The following is an 18,114-nucleotide window of genomic DNA, read 5'->3' on the forward strand; positions in this document are numbered from 1 at the left end:
GGTTAGGTATTTTCTAAAAAGTGTCATTATCTCTTATTTGATGTGTGGATACGATGTTGAGGGTCGTGGTCATTGAATCGATACCTATTTTGGTATATGTTCATTTTCAGTTTAAACCAAACCGGGTGGGTTGTTTGGGGTTATTTGGGGCATTTTTGTACTTTTTTGGGCTTGGGATTTTCTAAAAAGTGTCCTAATTTCTTATTAGACGTGTGGGTACGATGTTGTGGGTCGTGACCTTCGAATCAATACCTATTTCGACTTATGTTCATTTTCGGTTTAAACCTGACCGGGTGGGTCGTTTGGGGTTATTTGGGGGCATTTCTGTATTTTTTTGGGTTTGGTATTTTCTAAAAAGTGTCCTTATCACATATTAGATGTGTGGATGCGATGTTGATGGACATGACCTTCGAATCGATATCTATTTCGATATATGTTCATTTTTGGTTTAAACCGGACCGGGTGGGTCATTTGGGGTTATTTGGTGGCATTTTTGTACTTTTTAGGGTTTGATATTTTCTAAAAAGTGTCCTTATCACATATTAGAATTGTGGATGCGATGTTGAGTGTCATGACCTTCGAATCAATACCTATTTCGGCATATGTCCATTTTCGATTTAAACCAGACTGAGTGGGTCGTTTGGGGTTTTTTGGGGGCATTTCTATACTATTTTGGGTTTGGTATTTTCTAAAAAGTGTCCTTATCTCTTATTAGACGTGTGGATTTGATTATGAGGGTGTTGACTATCGAATCGATACCCATTTCAACATATGTTCATTTTTTGTTGAAACCAAACCGGGTGGATTGTTTGGGGTTATCTTTGGGAATGTTTGTACTTTTTTGGTCTTGAGATTTTCTTAAAAGTGTCCTTATCTCTTATTAGACGTGTGGATGCAATGTTGAGGGACGTGACCTTCGAATCGATACCTATTTCTACATATGTTCATTTTTTGTTTAAACAGGACCGGGTGGGTCATTTGGGGTTATTTCGGGGCATTTCTGTACTCTTTAGAGTTTGGTATTTTCTAAAAAGTGTCATTATCTCTTATTAGACGTGTGGATGCGATTTTGAGTGTCATGACCTTCGAATCGACCTATTTCGGCATGTGTCCATTTTAAGTTTAAACCAGACTGGGTGGGTAGTTTGGGGTTATTTGGGGGCATTTTTGTATTTTTTTGGGTTTGGTATTTTCTAAAAAGTGTTCTTATCTCTTATTTGATGTGCGGATGCGATGTTGAGGGTCATGGTCATTGAATCGATACCTATTTTGGTATATGTTCATTTTTAGTTTAAACCAGACCGGGTGGGTCGTTTGGGGTTATTTGGGGGCATTTCTGCACTTTTTTGGGCTTGGGATTTTCTAAAAAGTGTCCTTATCTCTTATTAGATGTGTGGATTTGATGTTGAGAGTCGTGACTTTTGAATCGATACCCATTTCGACATATGTTCATTTTCGGTTTAAACCAAACCGGGTGGGTCGTTTGGGGTTATTTGGGGGCATTTCTGTATTTTTTTGGGTTTGGTATTTTCTAAAAAGTGTCCTTATCTCATATTTGACCTGTGGATGCGATGCTGAGGGTCGTAACCTGCGAATCGATACCTATTTTGGCGTATGTTCATTTTTGGTTTTAACCAAACCGGGTTTATTATTTGGGGTTATTTGGGGGCATTTCTGTACTTTTTTGGGTTTGGAATTTTCCAAAAAGTGTCCTTATCTCTTATTAGACGTGTGGATGCGATGTTGAGGATTGTGACCATCGAATCGACATCTATTTCGACATATGTTCATTTTCGGTTTAAACCTGACCTGGTGGGTCATTTGGGGTTATTTGGGGGCATTTCTGTACTTTTTTGGGCTGGGGATTTTCTAAAAAGTGTTCTTATTTCTTACTAGACGTGTGGATGGGTTGTTGTGGGTTGTGACCTTCGAACCGATACCTATTTCGACTTATGCTCTTTTTCGATTTAAACCTGGCCGGGTGGGTTCTTTGGGGTTATTTGGGGGCATTTCTGTACTTTTGGGGATTTGGTATTTTCTAAAAAGTGTCCTTATCTCTTATTAGATGTGTGGATTTGATGTTGAGGGTCGTGACTTTCGAATCGATACCCATTTCGACATATGTTCATTTTCGGTTTAAACCAGACCGAGTCGATCATTTGGGGTTATTTTTGGGCATTTCGCACTTTTTTGGACTTGAGATTTTCTAAAAGTGTCATTATCCCTTATTAGACGTGTGGATACGATGTTGAGGGGTCGTGACCTTGAATCGATACCTATTTCGACATATGTTCATTTTTGGTTTAAACCGGACCGGGTGGGTCATTTGGAGTTATTTGGGGTTCCTGTACTTTTTTGGGTTTGGTATTTTCTAAAAAGTGTCCTTATCTCTTATTTGATGTGTGGATGCGATGTTGAGGGTCATGACCTTCGAATCGATACCTATTTCTGCACATGTTCATTTTCGATTTAAACCAGATCGGGTGGGCCGTTTGCTGTTATTTATGGCATTTCTGTACTTTTTTGGGCTTGGGATTTTCTAAAAAGTGTCCTTATTTCTTATTAGACGTGTGGATTTGATGTTGAGGGTCGTGATCTTCGAATCGATACCCATTTCGACATATGTTCATTTTCGGTTTAAACCAGTCCGGGTGGGTCGTTTGGGGTTAATTGGGGGCATTTCTGTACTTTTTCGGCTTTGTATTTTCTAAAAAGTGACCTTATCTCTCTTATAGACGTGTGGATGCGATGTTGAGGTCTGACCTTGAATCGATACCTATATCGGCATATGTTCTTTTCGATTTAAACAGCCGAGTGGGTCATTTGGGGTTATCGGGTGCATTTATGTATTTTTTGGGGTTTGGTATTTTCTAAAAAGTGTCCTTATCTCATATTAGACCTGGGATGCGATGTTGAGGGTCGTGACCTTCGAATCGATACCTATTTTTGCATATGTTCATTTTCGGTTTAAACGTGACCGGGTGGGTCGTGTGGGGTTATTTGGGGGCATTTCTATACTTTTTTGGGCTGGGGATTTTCTAAAAAGTGTCGTTATTTTTTATTAGACGTGTGGATACAATGTTGTGGGTCGTGACCTTCGAATCGATACCTATTTCGGCTTATGTTCATTTTCGGTTTAAACCTGATCGGGTGGGTTGTTTGGGGTTATTTGGGGGCATTTCGCACTTTTTTGGGTTTGGTATTTTCTAAAAGTGTATTTATCTCTTATTAGACGTGTAGATTTGTGTTGACGGTGGTGACCTTCGAATCGATACCATTTGACAGATGTTCATTTTGGTTTAAACCAGACAGGTGGATAGTTTGGGGTTATGTTTGGGCATTTCTGTACTGTTTTGGTCTTGAGATTTTCTAAAAAGTGTCCTTATCACTTATTAGACGTGTGGATACGATGTTGATGGACGTGACCTTCGAATCGATTTTTATTTCGACATATGTTCCTTTTTGGTTTAAACCGGACCGGGTGGGTCATTTGGGGTTATTTGGGGGCATTTCTGTACTTTTTAGGGTTTGGTATTTTCTAGAAAATGTCCTTATCACATATTAGAAGTGTGGAAACGATGTTGAGTGTCATGACCTTCGAATCGATACCTTTTTGGAGTTATTCTCTTTTTCGATTTAAACCTGGCCGGGTGGGTTCTTTGGGGTTATTTGGGGGCATTTCTGTACTTTTTGGGTTTGGTATTTTCTAAAAAAGTGTCCTTATCTCTTATTAGATGTGTGGATTTGATGTTGAGGGTCGTGACTTTCGAATCGATACCCATTTCGACATATGTTCATTTTCGGTTTAAACCAGACTGGGTGTGTCGTTTGGGGTTATTTGGGGCATTTCTATACTTTTTTGGGTTTGGGATTTTCTAAAAAGTGTCGTCATCTCTTTTTAGACGTGTGGATTTGATGTTGAGGGTCGTGACCTTCGAATCGATACCTATTTCGACATATGTTCATTTTTTATTTAAACCAGACCGGGTGGATCATTATGGGTTAGTTAGGGACATTTCTGTATTTTTTTGGGTTTGAGATTCATTAAACAGTGTCATTATCCCTTATTAGATGTGTGCATGTGATGTTGAAGCTCGTGACCTTCGAATCGATACCTATTTCAACATATGCTCATTTTCGGTTTAAACTAGATCGGGCGGGTCGTTTGGGGTTATTTGAGAGCATTTCTGTATTTTTTTGGGTTTGGTATTTTCCAAAAAGTGTCCTTATCTCTTATTAGACGTGTGGATGCGATGTTGAGGGTCGGGACCTTCGAATCGATACCCAATTCGGCATATGTTCATTTTTGGTTTAAACCAGACTGGGTCTGTCGTTCAGGGTTATTTGGCGGCATTTCTGTACTTTTTTAAATTTGGGATTTTTTAAAATGTGTCCTTATCTCTTATTAGACGTGTGCATGAGATGTTGAGGGTCGTGACCTTCGGATCGATACCTATTTCGGCATATGTTCATTTTTTGCTTAAACCAGACCGGGAAGGTCCTTAGGGGTTATTTGGGGGCATTTATGTACTTTTTTGGGCTAGGGATTTTCTAAAAAGTGTCCTTATCTCTTATTAGACGTGTGGATGGGATGCTGAGGGTCGTGACCTTCGAATCGATACCTAATTCGGCATATGTTCATTTTCGATTTAAACCAGACCGGGTTTGTCATTTGGGGTTATTTGGGGGCATTTATGTACTTTTTTGGGCTAGGGATTTTCTAAAAAGTGTCCTCATCTCTTATTAGACATGTGGATTTGATGTTGAGGATCGTGACCTACGAATCGATACCTATTTCGACATATGTTCAATTTTTGTTTAAACCAGACCGGGTGGATCGTTAGGGGTTATTTAAAGGCAATTCTGTATTTTTTTGGGTTTGGGATTCTCTAACAAGTGTCCTTATCTCTTATTAGACGTGTGGAGGCGATGTTGAAGGTCGTGACCTTCGAGTCGATACCTATTTCGACACATATTCATTTTCGATTTAAACCAGACCAGGTGGGTTGTTTGAGGTTATTTGGGGGCATTTATGTACTTTTTTGGGCTAGGGATTTTCTAAAAAGTGTCCTTATCTCTTATTAGACGTGTGGATGCGATGTCGAGGGTCGTGACCTTTGAATCGGTACCTAATTTGGCATATGTTCATTTTTGGTTTAAACCAAACCGAGTCTGTCGTTCGGGGTTATTTGGGGGCATTTGTGTACTTTTTTGGCTTTCGGATTTTCTAAAAAGTGTCCTCATCTCTTATTAGACATGTGGATTTGATGTTGAGGATCGTGACCTACGAATCGATACCTATTTCGACATATGTTCATTTTTTGTTTAAACCAGACCGGGTGGATCGTTAGGGGTTATTTAGGGGCATTTCTATATTTTTTTGGGTTTGGGATTCTCTAACAAGTGTCCTTATCTCTTATTAGATGTGTGGAGGCGATGTTGAAGGTCGTGACCTTCGAGTCGATACCTATTTCGACATATATTCATTTTCGATTTAAACCAGACCAGGTGGGTTGTTTGGGGTTATTTGGGGGCATTTCTGTACTTTTTTGGGGTTGGGATTTTCTAAAAAGTGTCCTTATTTCTTATTAGACGTGTGGATGCGATGTTGTGGGTCATGACCTTCGAATCGATACCTATTTCGACTTATGTTCATTTTTGGTTTAAACCTGATCGGGTGGGTTGTTTGGGGTTATTTGGGGGCATTTCTGTACTTTTTTGGGTTTGGTATTTTCTAAACAGTGTCTTTATCTCTTACTAGACGTGTGGATTTGATGTTGACGGTGGTCACTTTTGAATCGATACCCATTTCGACAGATGTTCATTTTTGGTTTAAACCAGACAAGGTGGATAGTTTGGGATTATTTTTGGGCATTTCTGTACTTTTTTGGTCTTGAGATTTTCTAAAAAGTGTCCTTATCACTTATTAGACGTGTGGATGCGATGTTGAGGGACGTGACCTTCGAATCGAAATCTATTTCGACATATGTACATTTTTGGTTTAAACCGGACCGGGTGGGTCATTTGGGGTTATTTGGGGGCATTTATGTACTTTTTTGGGCTAGGGATTTTATAAAAAAGTGTCCTTATCTCTTATTAGACGTGTGGATGTGAAGTTGAGGATCGTGACCAACGAATCGATACCTATTTCGATATATGTTCATTTTTTGTTTAAACCAGACCGGGTGAATCGTTTGGGGTTATTTAGGGGCATTTCTATATTTTTTTGGGTTTGGGATTCTCTAACAAGTGTCCTTATCTCTTATTTGACGTGTGGAGGGGATGTTGAAGGTCGTGACCTTCGAGTCGATACCTATTGCGACATATATTCATTTTCAGTTTAAACTAGACCGGGTGGGTTGTTTGGGGTTATTTGGGGGCATTTCTGTACTTTTTTGGGCTTGGGATTTTCTAAAAAGTGTCCTTATTTCTTATTAGACGTGTGGATGCGATGTTGTGGGTCGTGACCTTCGAATCGATACCTATTTCGACTTATGTTCATTTTCGGTTTAAACCTGATCGGGTGGGTTGTTTGGGGTTATTTGGGGGCATTTCTGTACTTTTTTGGGTTTGGTATTTTCTAAAAAGTGTCTTTATCTCTTATTAGACGTGTGGATTTGATGTTGACGGTCGTGACTGTCGAATCGATACCCATTTCGACATATGTTCATTTTTGGTTTAAACCAGACCGGGTGGATCGTTTGGGGTTATTTTTGGGCTGTTCTGTACTTTTTTGGTCTTTAGATTTTCTAAAAAGTGTCCTTATCTCTTATTAGACGTGTGGATGTGATGTTGAGGGATGTGACCTTCGAATCGATGGCTATTTCGATATATGTTCATTTTTTGTTTAAACCGGACCGGGAGGGTCATTTGGGGTTATTTGGGGGCATTTCTGTACTTTTTTGGGTTTGGTATTTTCTAAAATGTCTCCTTATTTCATATTAGACGTGTGGATGCGATGTTGAGTGTCATGACCTTCGAATCGATACCTATTTCGGCATTTGTCCATTTTCGGTTTAAACCAGACTGAGTGGGTCGTTTGGGGTTATTTGGGGGCATTTCTGTACTTTTTTGGGTTTGGAATTTTCTAAAAAGTGTCCTTATCTCTTATTTGGTGTGTGGATGCGATGTTGAGGGTCATGGCCTTCGAATCGATAGCTATTTTGGTACATGTTCATTTTCAATTTAAACCAGATCGGGTGGGACGTTTGGGGATATTTTGGGACATTTCTGCACTTTTTTGGGCTTGGGATTTTTGAAAAAGTGTCCTTATCTCTTATTAGACGTGTGGATTTGATGTTGAGGGTCGTGACTGTTTTTAATCGATACCGATTTCGATATATGTTCATTTTCGGTTTAAACCAGACCGAGTGGGTCGTTTGGGGGTATATTGGGGTATTTCTATACTTTTTTGGGCTTTGGATTTTCTATAAAGTGTCCTTATCACTTATTAGACATGTGGATGCGATGTTGAGGGTCGTGACCTTCGAATCGATACCTATTTTGGCTTATGTTCATTTTCGGTTTAAACTAGACCGGGTGGGTCGTTTGGGGTTATTTGGGGGCATTTCTGTATTTTTTTGGATTTGGTAATTTTTAAAAAGTGTCCTTATCTCATATTAGACCTGTGGATGCGATGTTGAGGGTCGTGACCTTCGAATCGATTCCTATTTCGATATATGTTCATTTTCGATTTTAACCGGACCGGGTTTTTCGTTTGGGGTTATTTGGGGGCATTACTGTACTTTTTTGGGCTTGGAATTTTCCAAAAAGTGTCCTTATCTCTTATTAGACGTGTGGATGCAATGTTGAGGATTGTGACCATCGAATTGACATCTATTTCGGCATATGTTCATTTTCGGTTTAAACCCGATCGGGTGGGTCATTTGGGGTTATTTGGGGGCATTTTTGTACTTTCTTGGGCTGGGTATTTTCTAAAAAGTTTCTTTATTTCTTATTAGCCATGTGGATGCGATGTTGTGGGTCGTGACCTTCTAATCGATACCTATTTCGACTTATGTTCATTTTCGGTTTAAACCTGACCGGGTGGGTTCTTTGGGGTTATTTGGGGGCATTTCTATACTATTTTGGGTTTGGGATTTTCTAAAAAGTGTCCTTATCTCTTATTAGATGTGTGGATTTGATGTTGAGAGTCGTGACTTTTGAATCGATACCCATTTCGACATATGTTCATTTTCGGTTTAAACCAAACCGGGTGGGTCGTTTGGGGTTATTTGGGGGCATTTCTGTATTTTTTTGGGTTTGGTATTTTCTAAAAAGTGTCCTTATCTCATATTTGACCTGTGGATGCGATGCTGAGGGTCGTAACTTGCGAATCGATACCTATTTTGGCGTATGTTCATTTTTGGTTTTAACCAAATCGGGTTTATTATTTGGGGTTATTTGGGGGCATTTCTGTACTTTTTTGGGTTTGGAATTTTCCAAAAAGTGTCCTTATCTCTTATTAGACGTGTGGATGCGATGTTGAGGATTGTGACCATCGAATCGACATCTATTTCGACATATGTTCATTTTCGGTTTAAACCTGACCTGGTGGGTCATTTGGGGTTATTTGGGGGCATTTCTGTACTTTTTTGGGCTGGGGATTTTCTAAAAAGTGTTCTTATTTCTTACTAGACGTGTGGATGGGTTGTTGTGGGTTGTGACCTTCGAACCGATACCTATTTCGACTTATGCTCTTTTTCGATTTAAACCTGGCCGGGTGGGTTCTTTGGGGTTATTTGGGGGCATTTCTGTACTTTTTGGGATTTGGTATTTTCTAAAAAGTGTCCTTATCTCTTATTAGACGTGTGGATGCAATGTTGAGGGTCATCACCTTCGAATCGATACCTATTTCGGCATATGTCCATTTTCGGTATAAACCAGACTGGGTGTGTCGTTTGGGGTTATTTGGGGCATTTCTGTACTTTTTTGGGTTTGGGATTTTCTAAAAAGTGTCGTCATCTCTTATTAGACGTGTGGATTTGATGTTGAGGGTCGTGACCTTCGAATCGATACCTATTTCGACATATGTTCATTTTTTATTTAAACCAGACCGGGTGGATCATTATGGGTTAGTTAGGGACATTTCTGTATTTTTTTGGGTTTGAGATTCATTAAACAGTGTCATTATCCCTTATTAGATGTGTGCATGTGATGTTGAAGGTCGTGACCTTCGAATCGATACCTATTTCAACATATGCTCATTTTCGGTTTAAACTAGATCGGGCGGGTCGTTTGGGGTTATTTGAGAGCATTTCTGTATTTTTTGGGTTTGGTATTTTCCAAAAAGTGTCATTATCTCTTATTAGACGTGTGGATGCGTTGTTGAGGGTCGGGACCTTCGAATCGATACCCAATTCGGCATATGTTCATTTTTGGTTTAAACCAGACTGGGTCTGTCGTTCAGGGTTATTTGGCGGCATTTCTGTACTTTTTTAAATTTGGGATTTTTTAAAATGTGTCCTTATCTCTTATTAGACGTGTGCATGAGATGTTGAGGGTCGTGACCTTCGAGTCGATACCTATTTCGGCATATGTTCATTTTTTGTTTAAAACCAGACGGGGAAGGTCCTTAGGGGTTATTTTGGGGCATTTATGTACTTTTTTGGGCTAGGGATTTTCTAAAAAGTGTCCTTATCTCTTATTAGACGTGTGGATGGGATGCTGAGGGTCGTGACCTTCAAATCGATACCTAATTCGGCATATGTTCATTTTCGATTTAAACCAGACCGGGTCTGTCGTTTGGGGTTATTTGGGGGCATTTCTGTACTTTTTTGGGCTTGGGATTTTCTAAAAAGTGTCCTCATCTCTTATTAGACATGTGGATTTGATGTTGAGGATCGTGACCTACGAATCGATACCTATTTGGACATATGTTCAATTTTTGTTTAAACCAGACCGGGTGAATCGTTAGGGGTTATTTAAAGGCAATTCTGTATTTTTTTGGGTTTGGGATTCTCTAACAAGTGTCCTTATCTCTTATTAGACGTGTGGAGGCGATGTTGAAGGTCGTGACCTTCGAGTCGATACCTATTTCGACACATATTCATTTTCGATTTCAACCAGACCAGGTGGGTTGTTTGAGGTTATTTGGGGGCATTTATGTACTTTTTTGGGCTAGGGATTTTCTAAAAAGTGTCCTTATCTCTTATTAGACGTGTGGATGCGATGTCGAGGGTCGTGACCTTTGAATCGGTACCTAATTCGGCATATGTTCATTTTTGGTTTAAACCAAACCGAGTCTGTCGTTTGGGGTTATTTGGGGGCATTTCTGTACTTTTTTGGCTTTCGGATTTTCTAAAAATTGACCTCATCTCTTATTAGACATGTGGATTTGATGTTGAGGATCGTGACCTAAGAATCGATACCTATTTTGACATATGTTCATTTTTTGTTTCAACCAGACCGGGTGGATCGTTAGGGGTTATTTAGGGGCATTTCTATATTTTTTTGGGTTTGGGATTCTCTAACAAGTGTCCTTATCTCTTATTAGACGTGTGGAGGCGATGTTGAAGGTCGTGACCTTCGAGTCGATACCTATTTCGACATATATTCATTTTCGATTTAAACCAGACCAGGTGGGTTGTTTGGGGTTATTTGGGGGCATTTCTGTACTTTTATGGGCTTGGGATTTTCTAAAAAGTGTCCTTATTTCTTATTAGACGTGTGGATGCGATGTTGTGGGTCATGACCTTCGAATCGATACCTATTTCGACTTATGTTCATTTTTGGTTTAAACCTGATCGGGTGGGTTGTTTGGGGTTATTTGGGGGCATTTTTTTTTTTTTTTTCGATAAGTAAGATGTATGTGTATAAAAGAAAAAGAAAGAAAACAAAAGAAGGCAGCCTACTTCCAACCCTTAGACAACTCTAAGAGGGAGGAAGGGCCCCACACCCCCCGAGGACATGCCCCTCGGTAATACATGAGAAAGACACCCGACCCAATCAAGGAGGTCTAAACTGGACCTTACCGGAGACATCATCATAAATCAACCGGTTAAGATCCTCAACAAAACCCGAAGGATATAAAATAGTCTCCCCATCACTAAGATCAATAGAAGCAATAAAATCCACCGGCTGATTCAACTCCCTCCAAACATGCCTTATCTCATAACGAGCCAACTGGTTTAGGCTAGACAAAATCTGGAACTTCAAGGTATATACACTCCAAGGGCAGCTGGAAACACCTATAAGAATCTCGATAGCCACCTTCGAATCAGATCTGATGGACATATGGCGAAGCTCTCTCTGTAAGCACAGAGTAACCCCCCTGTAAATGGGTAGTAACTCCATATGAAGAACCGAGGCCTCCACACCTTTGCCGACATAAGCCAAAACCGGGTCCCCCAAGGTATTGCGAATAAGGCCCCCGTAAGCAGCTCTATCTCCCCTCAAGGAACCATCGCAATGCAAAGTAAACAAATCTGCTGGAGGTATGGGCCAGACACAAGCTTTGGGAATAACAGCAGCCCATCTCACCTGTAAACCCCACATATCGACCAAGAATTGATTCCTAGGTGAATAGGCAACCGAAATAGGGCTTTGAGAGCCCTTAGTCACAACATCAAACTTAATAGCTTGGATAATAGCATCATAAGACCTTGCTTGATTACTGAAGAGACGCTGATTTCTCTCCCACCAAACATGATAGATTGACGCACAAAAAGCCATCTTAGGGATAACATCCAAATTATCATTAACACACACTACCTGAACAAGCCAGTTAACCACATCGAGGAGGCTAGTCGGGCCTTTACCACCAAGGAAAAGCATAGAACTAACTCTATCCCAAATGTTTTTGGAAAAAGGACACTCAAAGAATAAATGGCTATGGCATTCTGAATTTCCCCAACAAAGAATACAATTCTGCCCGATATTTATATTCCTTCTTTGAAGCTGGTCTTTTGTGGGGAGCCTTGACATCAGGCATCTCCAAGTAGTACAGGAATGCCTAGGCAAAAAACCAGGAAACCAAACAAGCTTGTGCCAAGCTACCATTATAGATCTACTCCTCACTTTCTCCCAATCCGACTTTGTAGAAAAAGTGCCATTAGCCGTACCTTTCCAAACAACAAGATCTGCCCTTCCATTAACAATGGGAATACTAGGGAGGTCTCTAAAAACAGTAATCAGATCAAAAGAGCCCTGAGGGGGGGAAAGCCATTGGCCATTCCTAATAAGATCAGAAACCAAGGCAAGCCTGGTGGAACCAACATCATATCGAATCCGATCACCAAACCTTTTAATCAAAACCCCTTTGGGGTGCCAATAATCCAACCATAGTCTAGTAGAGTGGCCATTCCCAATAATATGATAGATATGGGGTTCAGCCAAGTCCCTATACTTAAGAATCTTTCTCCACACCCAAGAGCAATTTTGGGAAGTCTTAACAGTCCAAATAGAATCATTTCTAAGGTATCGGGTGTACACCCATCTAACCCAAAGGCTGTTCTTCCTAGAAGCAATCCACAGATTTGCTTAAGGATACCCTGAGAATTCATATCGAAATCCTCCTAATTCCAAGGCCCCCTTCAGCCTTGGGCTTACAAATTCTATCCCAAGAAATGTAATGTACCTTACGATGAAGAGATGGGCCAGCCCATAGAAAATTCGAGAACATAGACTCACTTTGTCTTGAGAGCACCAGGCAAACCAAAGAGTCTGACCAATAGATATAACACCCCTGAAGGATCGAGATCAACATGAAGCCTCCTGCAAAGATAAGAGCCGAGCCTTCCATCCATCAAGTCTGCTCCTAACACGATCCGAATAGAGGTGCAATCAGCAAAAGTTAATTTCCGAGAGACAAGCGGAACACCTAAATACCGAATAGGTAATTTGGTATCCACAAAATTCGTTAATTCCAAAAGTTGCAGCCTCGGCCGTGTGGGTTAGGCCCCTAAAATAATAGAGGACTTAGTCCTGTTGAGTTTCAACCCGAGTAGGTATGAAAATCACCCAGGACCCCCAGGCAGCCGAAATAGAGTCTCGTGGTGGCTTTCACGAATATCATCAAATCATCAAGCAAAAATAAGGTGAGAGAGATGGGACCTCTTGCACCTGGGGAGAAGAGTGATCCTATTTTCAACCTCCAATTTCCTCATCATAGCCGAGAAGCCTACCATAGCAATAGTGAATAGGTAAGGAGATATTGGATCCCCCGCCGAATACCCCTTCCTCCTTTAAAATATCTGCTGGACTCCCATTCAAGAAAATGGAGAAAGAAGGGGAGTCCACACAAACCTTCACCCAACCAATGAACTGCTAAGGGAAACCCATTCTCTCCATAATCTCAAACAAAAACCTCCTCTTGAGAGAATCATAAGCTTTATGGAGATCGATCTTCAAAACATGTGGGGCTAGTGCCTTTCGCTCAATCCCTCGAACCACATCATGGCAAACCAAAATATTCTCTACTATAGACCTGCCCTTGATGAAAGCGGTGTGATCATCGACCACCTGCCCAATCACTCCTTGCAGCCTATTGGATAACACTTTGGTAATGATTTTGTAAAAGAGATTGCAAAGGGCTATAGGCCTATATCCCGCAAATGAGGTTACATCTCCTGTCTTAGGGATAAGGCGGATAAAAGTAGCATTAACCGAACTAGGAAGGTAAGACTTCATGAAGACCCACTTTACACCGAGTCAAATCTTCTCCCACAATCTCCCATGAATGCTTGTAAAGGCTGCTCCAAAACCATCTCGGTCCTGGAGCCTTAGAATTCTTAAAAGCAAACACAACCTCCATAATCTCCTTATTAGAGATTCTCCTAGTAAGGCTTTCCTGATGAGCTTGAGACAAACCATGTTGCAAAGGAATAGAGCTAGGAAAGAAACCCCACAACCGAATCAGTCCCAAATAATTTCTTATAATAAGAAATAGCTTCTTCCTTAATGGTTAGGATTCTTCACAATATCTCCATTCTCCCCTTGAATTTCCATGATGTGCTTCCTATCTGCCTACAAATCACAGATTTGTGGAAAAAGCTATTATTACCATCCCCCAACTGAATGTGTTTCACCCTTGACTTTTCTTTCAAAAATTTCTCTTCAGTAGCCAAAGCCTCCCAAAGTTTCTTTTTAGCCTGTTTCTCCATCAGCACCAAATTCGGTTCATCAGGGTGCTCACTAAGCTGCCTCTGGATCTGAAACAAATCAGCCTCAGCCTCCTTTACTACAAGAAAAACATCCCCCACACACTCCTTATTCCAGCTCCTCAACCCTTTTTTGACATTCCTCAATCTGGCCGCAAACTTAAGAATGGGATTAAGAGCCAAATTCACAGGCTGCTCCCACCCCTGCCGAACCACCTCATCATAGCCATCTCTACCAATCCAAGCCTCAAAAAATCTGAAAGGTTTTGGGCCAAAATCTGCTTTATCCACCACAGCCACCACCATTGGAGAATGATCAGAAAGCCCAGGAGGGTAAAAGATTGCATCAAAGGATCTAAACACATCCATCCAAGCTAAATTGACCAGAACCCTATCAAGCTTGCAACAAATTCTTGCATCTCCCACTTGTCTATTATTCCAGGTCAAAGCCTCCCCTTTCCATTTCAAGTCTAGAAGCCCAGCACCATCTATAAACGAATTAAAATCATCCATAGCTTCAATCCGAACAGGGTCCCCTCCAATTTTTTCATTGTTACTTCGAATCACATTAAAATCCCCTAGTACAGCCCAAGGGTTAATAATGGCACTAGCAATAGCCCCAACATCCTCCCACAATTCCTTCCTAGCCACCACAGAATTAAGAGCATAAACAACAGTACAAAAGAAAAACACCGAGGTACCCACAATTGACACCTTAGCATGTATGAACTGTTTGGATTTTTGCACCAAAACCACATCATAAAAATTCGGGTCCCAACCTAGCCAGATCCGAATAGAGTTATCAAGATCTCCATTATGCAAATACTTCCAACCCGTCAAAAAACTATCAAAAATAGAAGCACAATTATCCAACTTAACCTTGGTTTCGAAAAGCCCTACCAGTTTAACCTCATGGTCTTTACACACCTTCTTTATCTCCATTCTTTTAGTAGAGGCATTCATGCCTCTAACATTCCAAGCTAAGCACTTCATTTAGTAGGAAGGGTAGAACTATCATCTCCCCCTTTACTAGGTCCCACACCTTTGGCAACATTTGTCTCTTTCGGGTTTATAAGAACCCATTGGGCTTGGAACTTGGACCCCCTCCCCGTGGGTCGACCCAGCAAAGAATAAGAATTTAAATTCTGTTGGGACATACCTTTCCCCAGTTGCCCTTGAGCTGCACGAATCTCAATAGATTGCTTTCTAAGTTTATCAAAATTAGTGAGAGATTTCATAGGGGCTGACTCCTTCTCATTTGATAGAATAGAATCCTCCAATAAGTTATCTCCTTCCATATGGGCCGCACCATTCCTTTGAATTTGAATTGGAGTTTGTCTCATTGAATGATTAGGTGCCACCTCGTGAGAATCTGTTGCTTCTCTAATATCTTCCACGGATTTTGCCTTAGCCACTCCACACTAACATGGTTACCATTATAGATTGGATTCTCCCCACAAAACTCTCCAATGACTCCATCTTTCTCCTTAGGAATAATTGCTAACGGATTGGGTTGAATATCCTCCTCAAAATCTGCTCCCTCAAGTAATTCATTCCCTAATAAAATAGCACATGATTCCGAATCCAGCATTAAATCTTCAGGATCATAATGCACCTCCTCCGTAAGATCTTCCAAAATGGCAAAAGGATTAGATTGAGACAGCTCCTTGATCTTCGGATGATTCCCTGCAGATTTGAAACTCCCATTCCCTTTATTCTTGATAGAAATTAAGGAAACCGAATCCAATCCCTTTGTATTTGCACCAGCTCCACTATCCGGCTGTTCATCTCCTACTTCATCATTATGAACCTGCTGCCCGTCTCCATTGCCGCCACCCATGGCACCTCCATTATTTCCGGCAACACCTTTCACTCGCCATTCCTTCTTAGACCGTGACTTATTCATATTTGAGTCTTGTTTGCCAAACAAACAATTATCTAAGAGATGGCCAAAAACTCTACAATGCTTACAAAGAGGGGGCTTCCAATCATAAACAACTTTTTGATAAAAAACAAGACCGTCATCTCCATAGACTGGAACAAAAGAGGGAAGATCCCTATCTGCAGAAACTTCCACACATAATCGGGCATAAGATAGCCTCTCCATAGACCGGGTCATTTTATCAGTGACAATAGGCTTCCCAATCACACTCCCAATCGAACTCAACGCATCAGCAGACCAGTAATGAAACGGAAGATTTGGAAGGGACACCCAAACCGGTACTGAGAATAAATCAACTCTTTCCAAGCACACCTTCGGACTCCAAGGGCGCAAAATCAATGGTCTCCTCTGCACATACCATGGCCCCCCTTAAAGAACTTTAACTTTATCATCTTCAAGACTGAAACGAAAAATAAAAAAACCACTTTCTAATAAATTAACATCCACATGGCCTGAAATTCTCCATTGTTTTAACAGCATATCACGAGCAAAGGTGAAGCTAGGTCTGCCCCCGATAAAATGACCCATAAGGGTGTTCTTCCACTTCTCAAGACCTTTCTTAATCATCGAATCCGGGCATTTCGCAGCCAAAGCACCATCAATCTCTTCAGGTTCAATATAAGACAGTTTCAGCCCATCTCCATACATCGAAGGAGAAGAAGAGGAAAAGAGGGCTGACCATGGAACACCAACATTCTTCCTTGTCTTCTCATATGCACCAATTGAAGAACCTTCCTGCTGCTGTAAAAGAACTCCAGAACCAGCACCCTCCTCCAACGGATCATCCAAAACAAGAATATTTTCCCCCACAGCCGAAGGACCTCCAACATGCAGCAGCCTACCACCATTGCCTTCACCTTGCACCACCGAATCATCCAAGCCCAAAACATCAGCACCACCTACAGAACCACCAAGAACAGGCCACTCACCACCCCCCAAATCACCAAGGGCAGCCGCTCCAACACCACCCTCACCCGAACCACTCACATTCCCCCCACCTTCCCTCCCTCTCGGACTGAGAAGAGGGGGAAGACCATTAGCCGGAGCTAATGGCTTGCTGGCCATCACGAAGAGCAACCACCTAGACCCTCACTCTCAAAATCGCCAGAGCTTCTCTCTCCTATTGCTTTTGTGAAGTTGGCCCTTTTCGAATTGATTTGGGGGCATTTTTGCACTTTTTTGGGTTTGGTATTTTCTAAACAGTGTCTTTATCTCTTATTAGACGTGTGGATTTGATGTTGACGGTCGTCACTTTTGAATCGATACCCATTTCGACAGATGTTCATTTTTGGTTTAAACCAGACAAGGTGGATAGTTTGGGATTATTTTTGGGCATTTCTGTACTTTTTTGGTCTTGAGATTTTCTAAAAAGTGTCCTTATCACTTATTAGACGTGTGGATGCGATGTTGAGGGACGTGACCTTCGAATCGAAATCTATTTCGACATATGTACATTTTTTGTTTAAACCGGACCGGGTGGGTCATTTGGGGTTATTTGGGGGCATTTCTGTACTTTTTTGGGCTAGGGATTTTATAAAAAAGTGTCCTTATCTCTTATTAGACGTGTGGATGCGAAGTTGAGGGTCGTGACCTTCGAATCGATACCTAATTCGGCATATGTTCATATTCCGTTTAAACCAGACCGGGTCTGTCGTTTGGGATTATTTGGGGGCATTTCTGTACTTTTTTGGGCTAGGGATTTTCTAAAAAGTGTCCTTATCTCTGATTAGACATGTGGATGCGATGTTGAGGGTCATGACCTTCGAATCGATACCTAATTCGGCATATGTTCATTTTCTGTTCAAACCAGACAGGGTCTGTCGTTAGGGGTTATTTTCGGGCATTTCTATACTTTTATGGGTTTGGGATTTTCTAAAAAGTGTCCTCATCTCTTATTAGACATGTGGATTTGATGTTGAGGATCGTGACCAACGAATCGATACCTATTTCGACATATGTTCATTTTTTGTTTAAACCAGACCGGGTGAATCGTTTGGGGTTATTTAGGGGCATTTCTATATTTTTTTGGGTTTGGGATTCTCTAACAAGTGTCCTTATCTCTTATTTGACGTG

The 18,114-nt window shown here is 41.0% G+C and overlaps 1 protein-coding gene across 1 annotated transcript; it reads right to left on the reverse strand.

Moving 5' to 3' along the window:
- Nucleotides 1-12,626: 12,626 nt before the first annotated feature.
- On the reverse strand, nt 12,627-17,106 carry LOC122638812. Its single transcript, XM_043831660.1, has 6 exons — nt 16,483-17,106; nt 15,506-16,389; nt 15,259-15,413; nt 14,391-14,878; nt 14,003-14,303; nt 12,627-12,757 (listed from the first exon to the last, which is right to left on the reverse strand). The coding sequence occupies exons 1-6, from the start codon at nt 17,104-17,106 to the stop codon at nt 12,627-12,629; spliced, it is 2,583 nt and encodes an 860-aa protein (XP_043687595.1).
- Nucleotides 17,107-18,114: the final 1,008 nt, after the last annotated feature.

Source organism: Telopea speciosissima, chromosome 9 (genome assembly GCF_018873765.1).
Source record: "Telopea speciosissima isolate NSW1024214 ecotype Mountain lineage chromosome 9, Tspe_v1, whole genome shotgun sequence".
In the NCBI taxonomy this organism is placed as follows: Eukaryota; Viridiplantae; Streptophyta; class Magnoliopsida; order Proteales; family Proteaceae; genus Telopea; species Telopea speciosissima.

Coding starts and splice junctions, on each gene's coding strand:
- LOC122638812 (XM_043831660.1), bottom strand. CDS start 17,106: ATGGCCAGCAAGCCATTAGCTCCGGCTAATGGTCTTCCCCCTCTTCTC. Junction 15,414..15,505: donor GTTAGTGTGGAGTGGCTAAG/GCAAAATCCGTG, acceptor TCAAATTCAAAG/GAATGGTGCGGCCCATATGG. Junction 12,758..14,002: donor ACACATTCAGTTGGGGGATG/GTAATAATAGCT, acceptor GGATCGTGTTAG/GAGCAGACTTGATGGATGGA.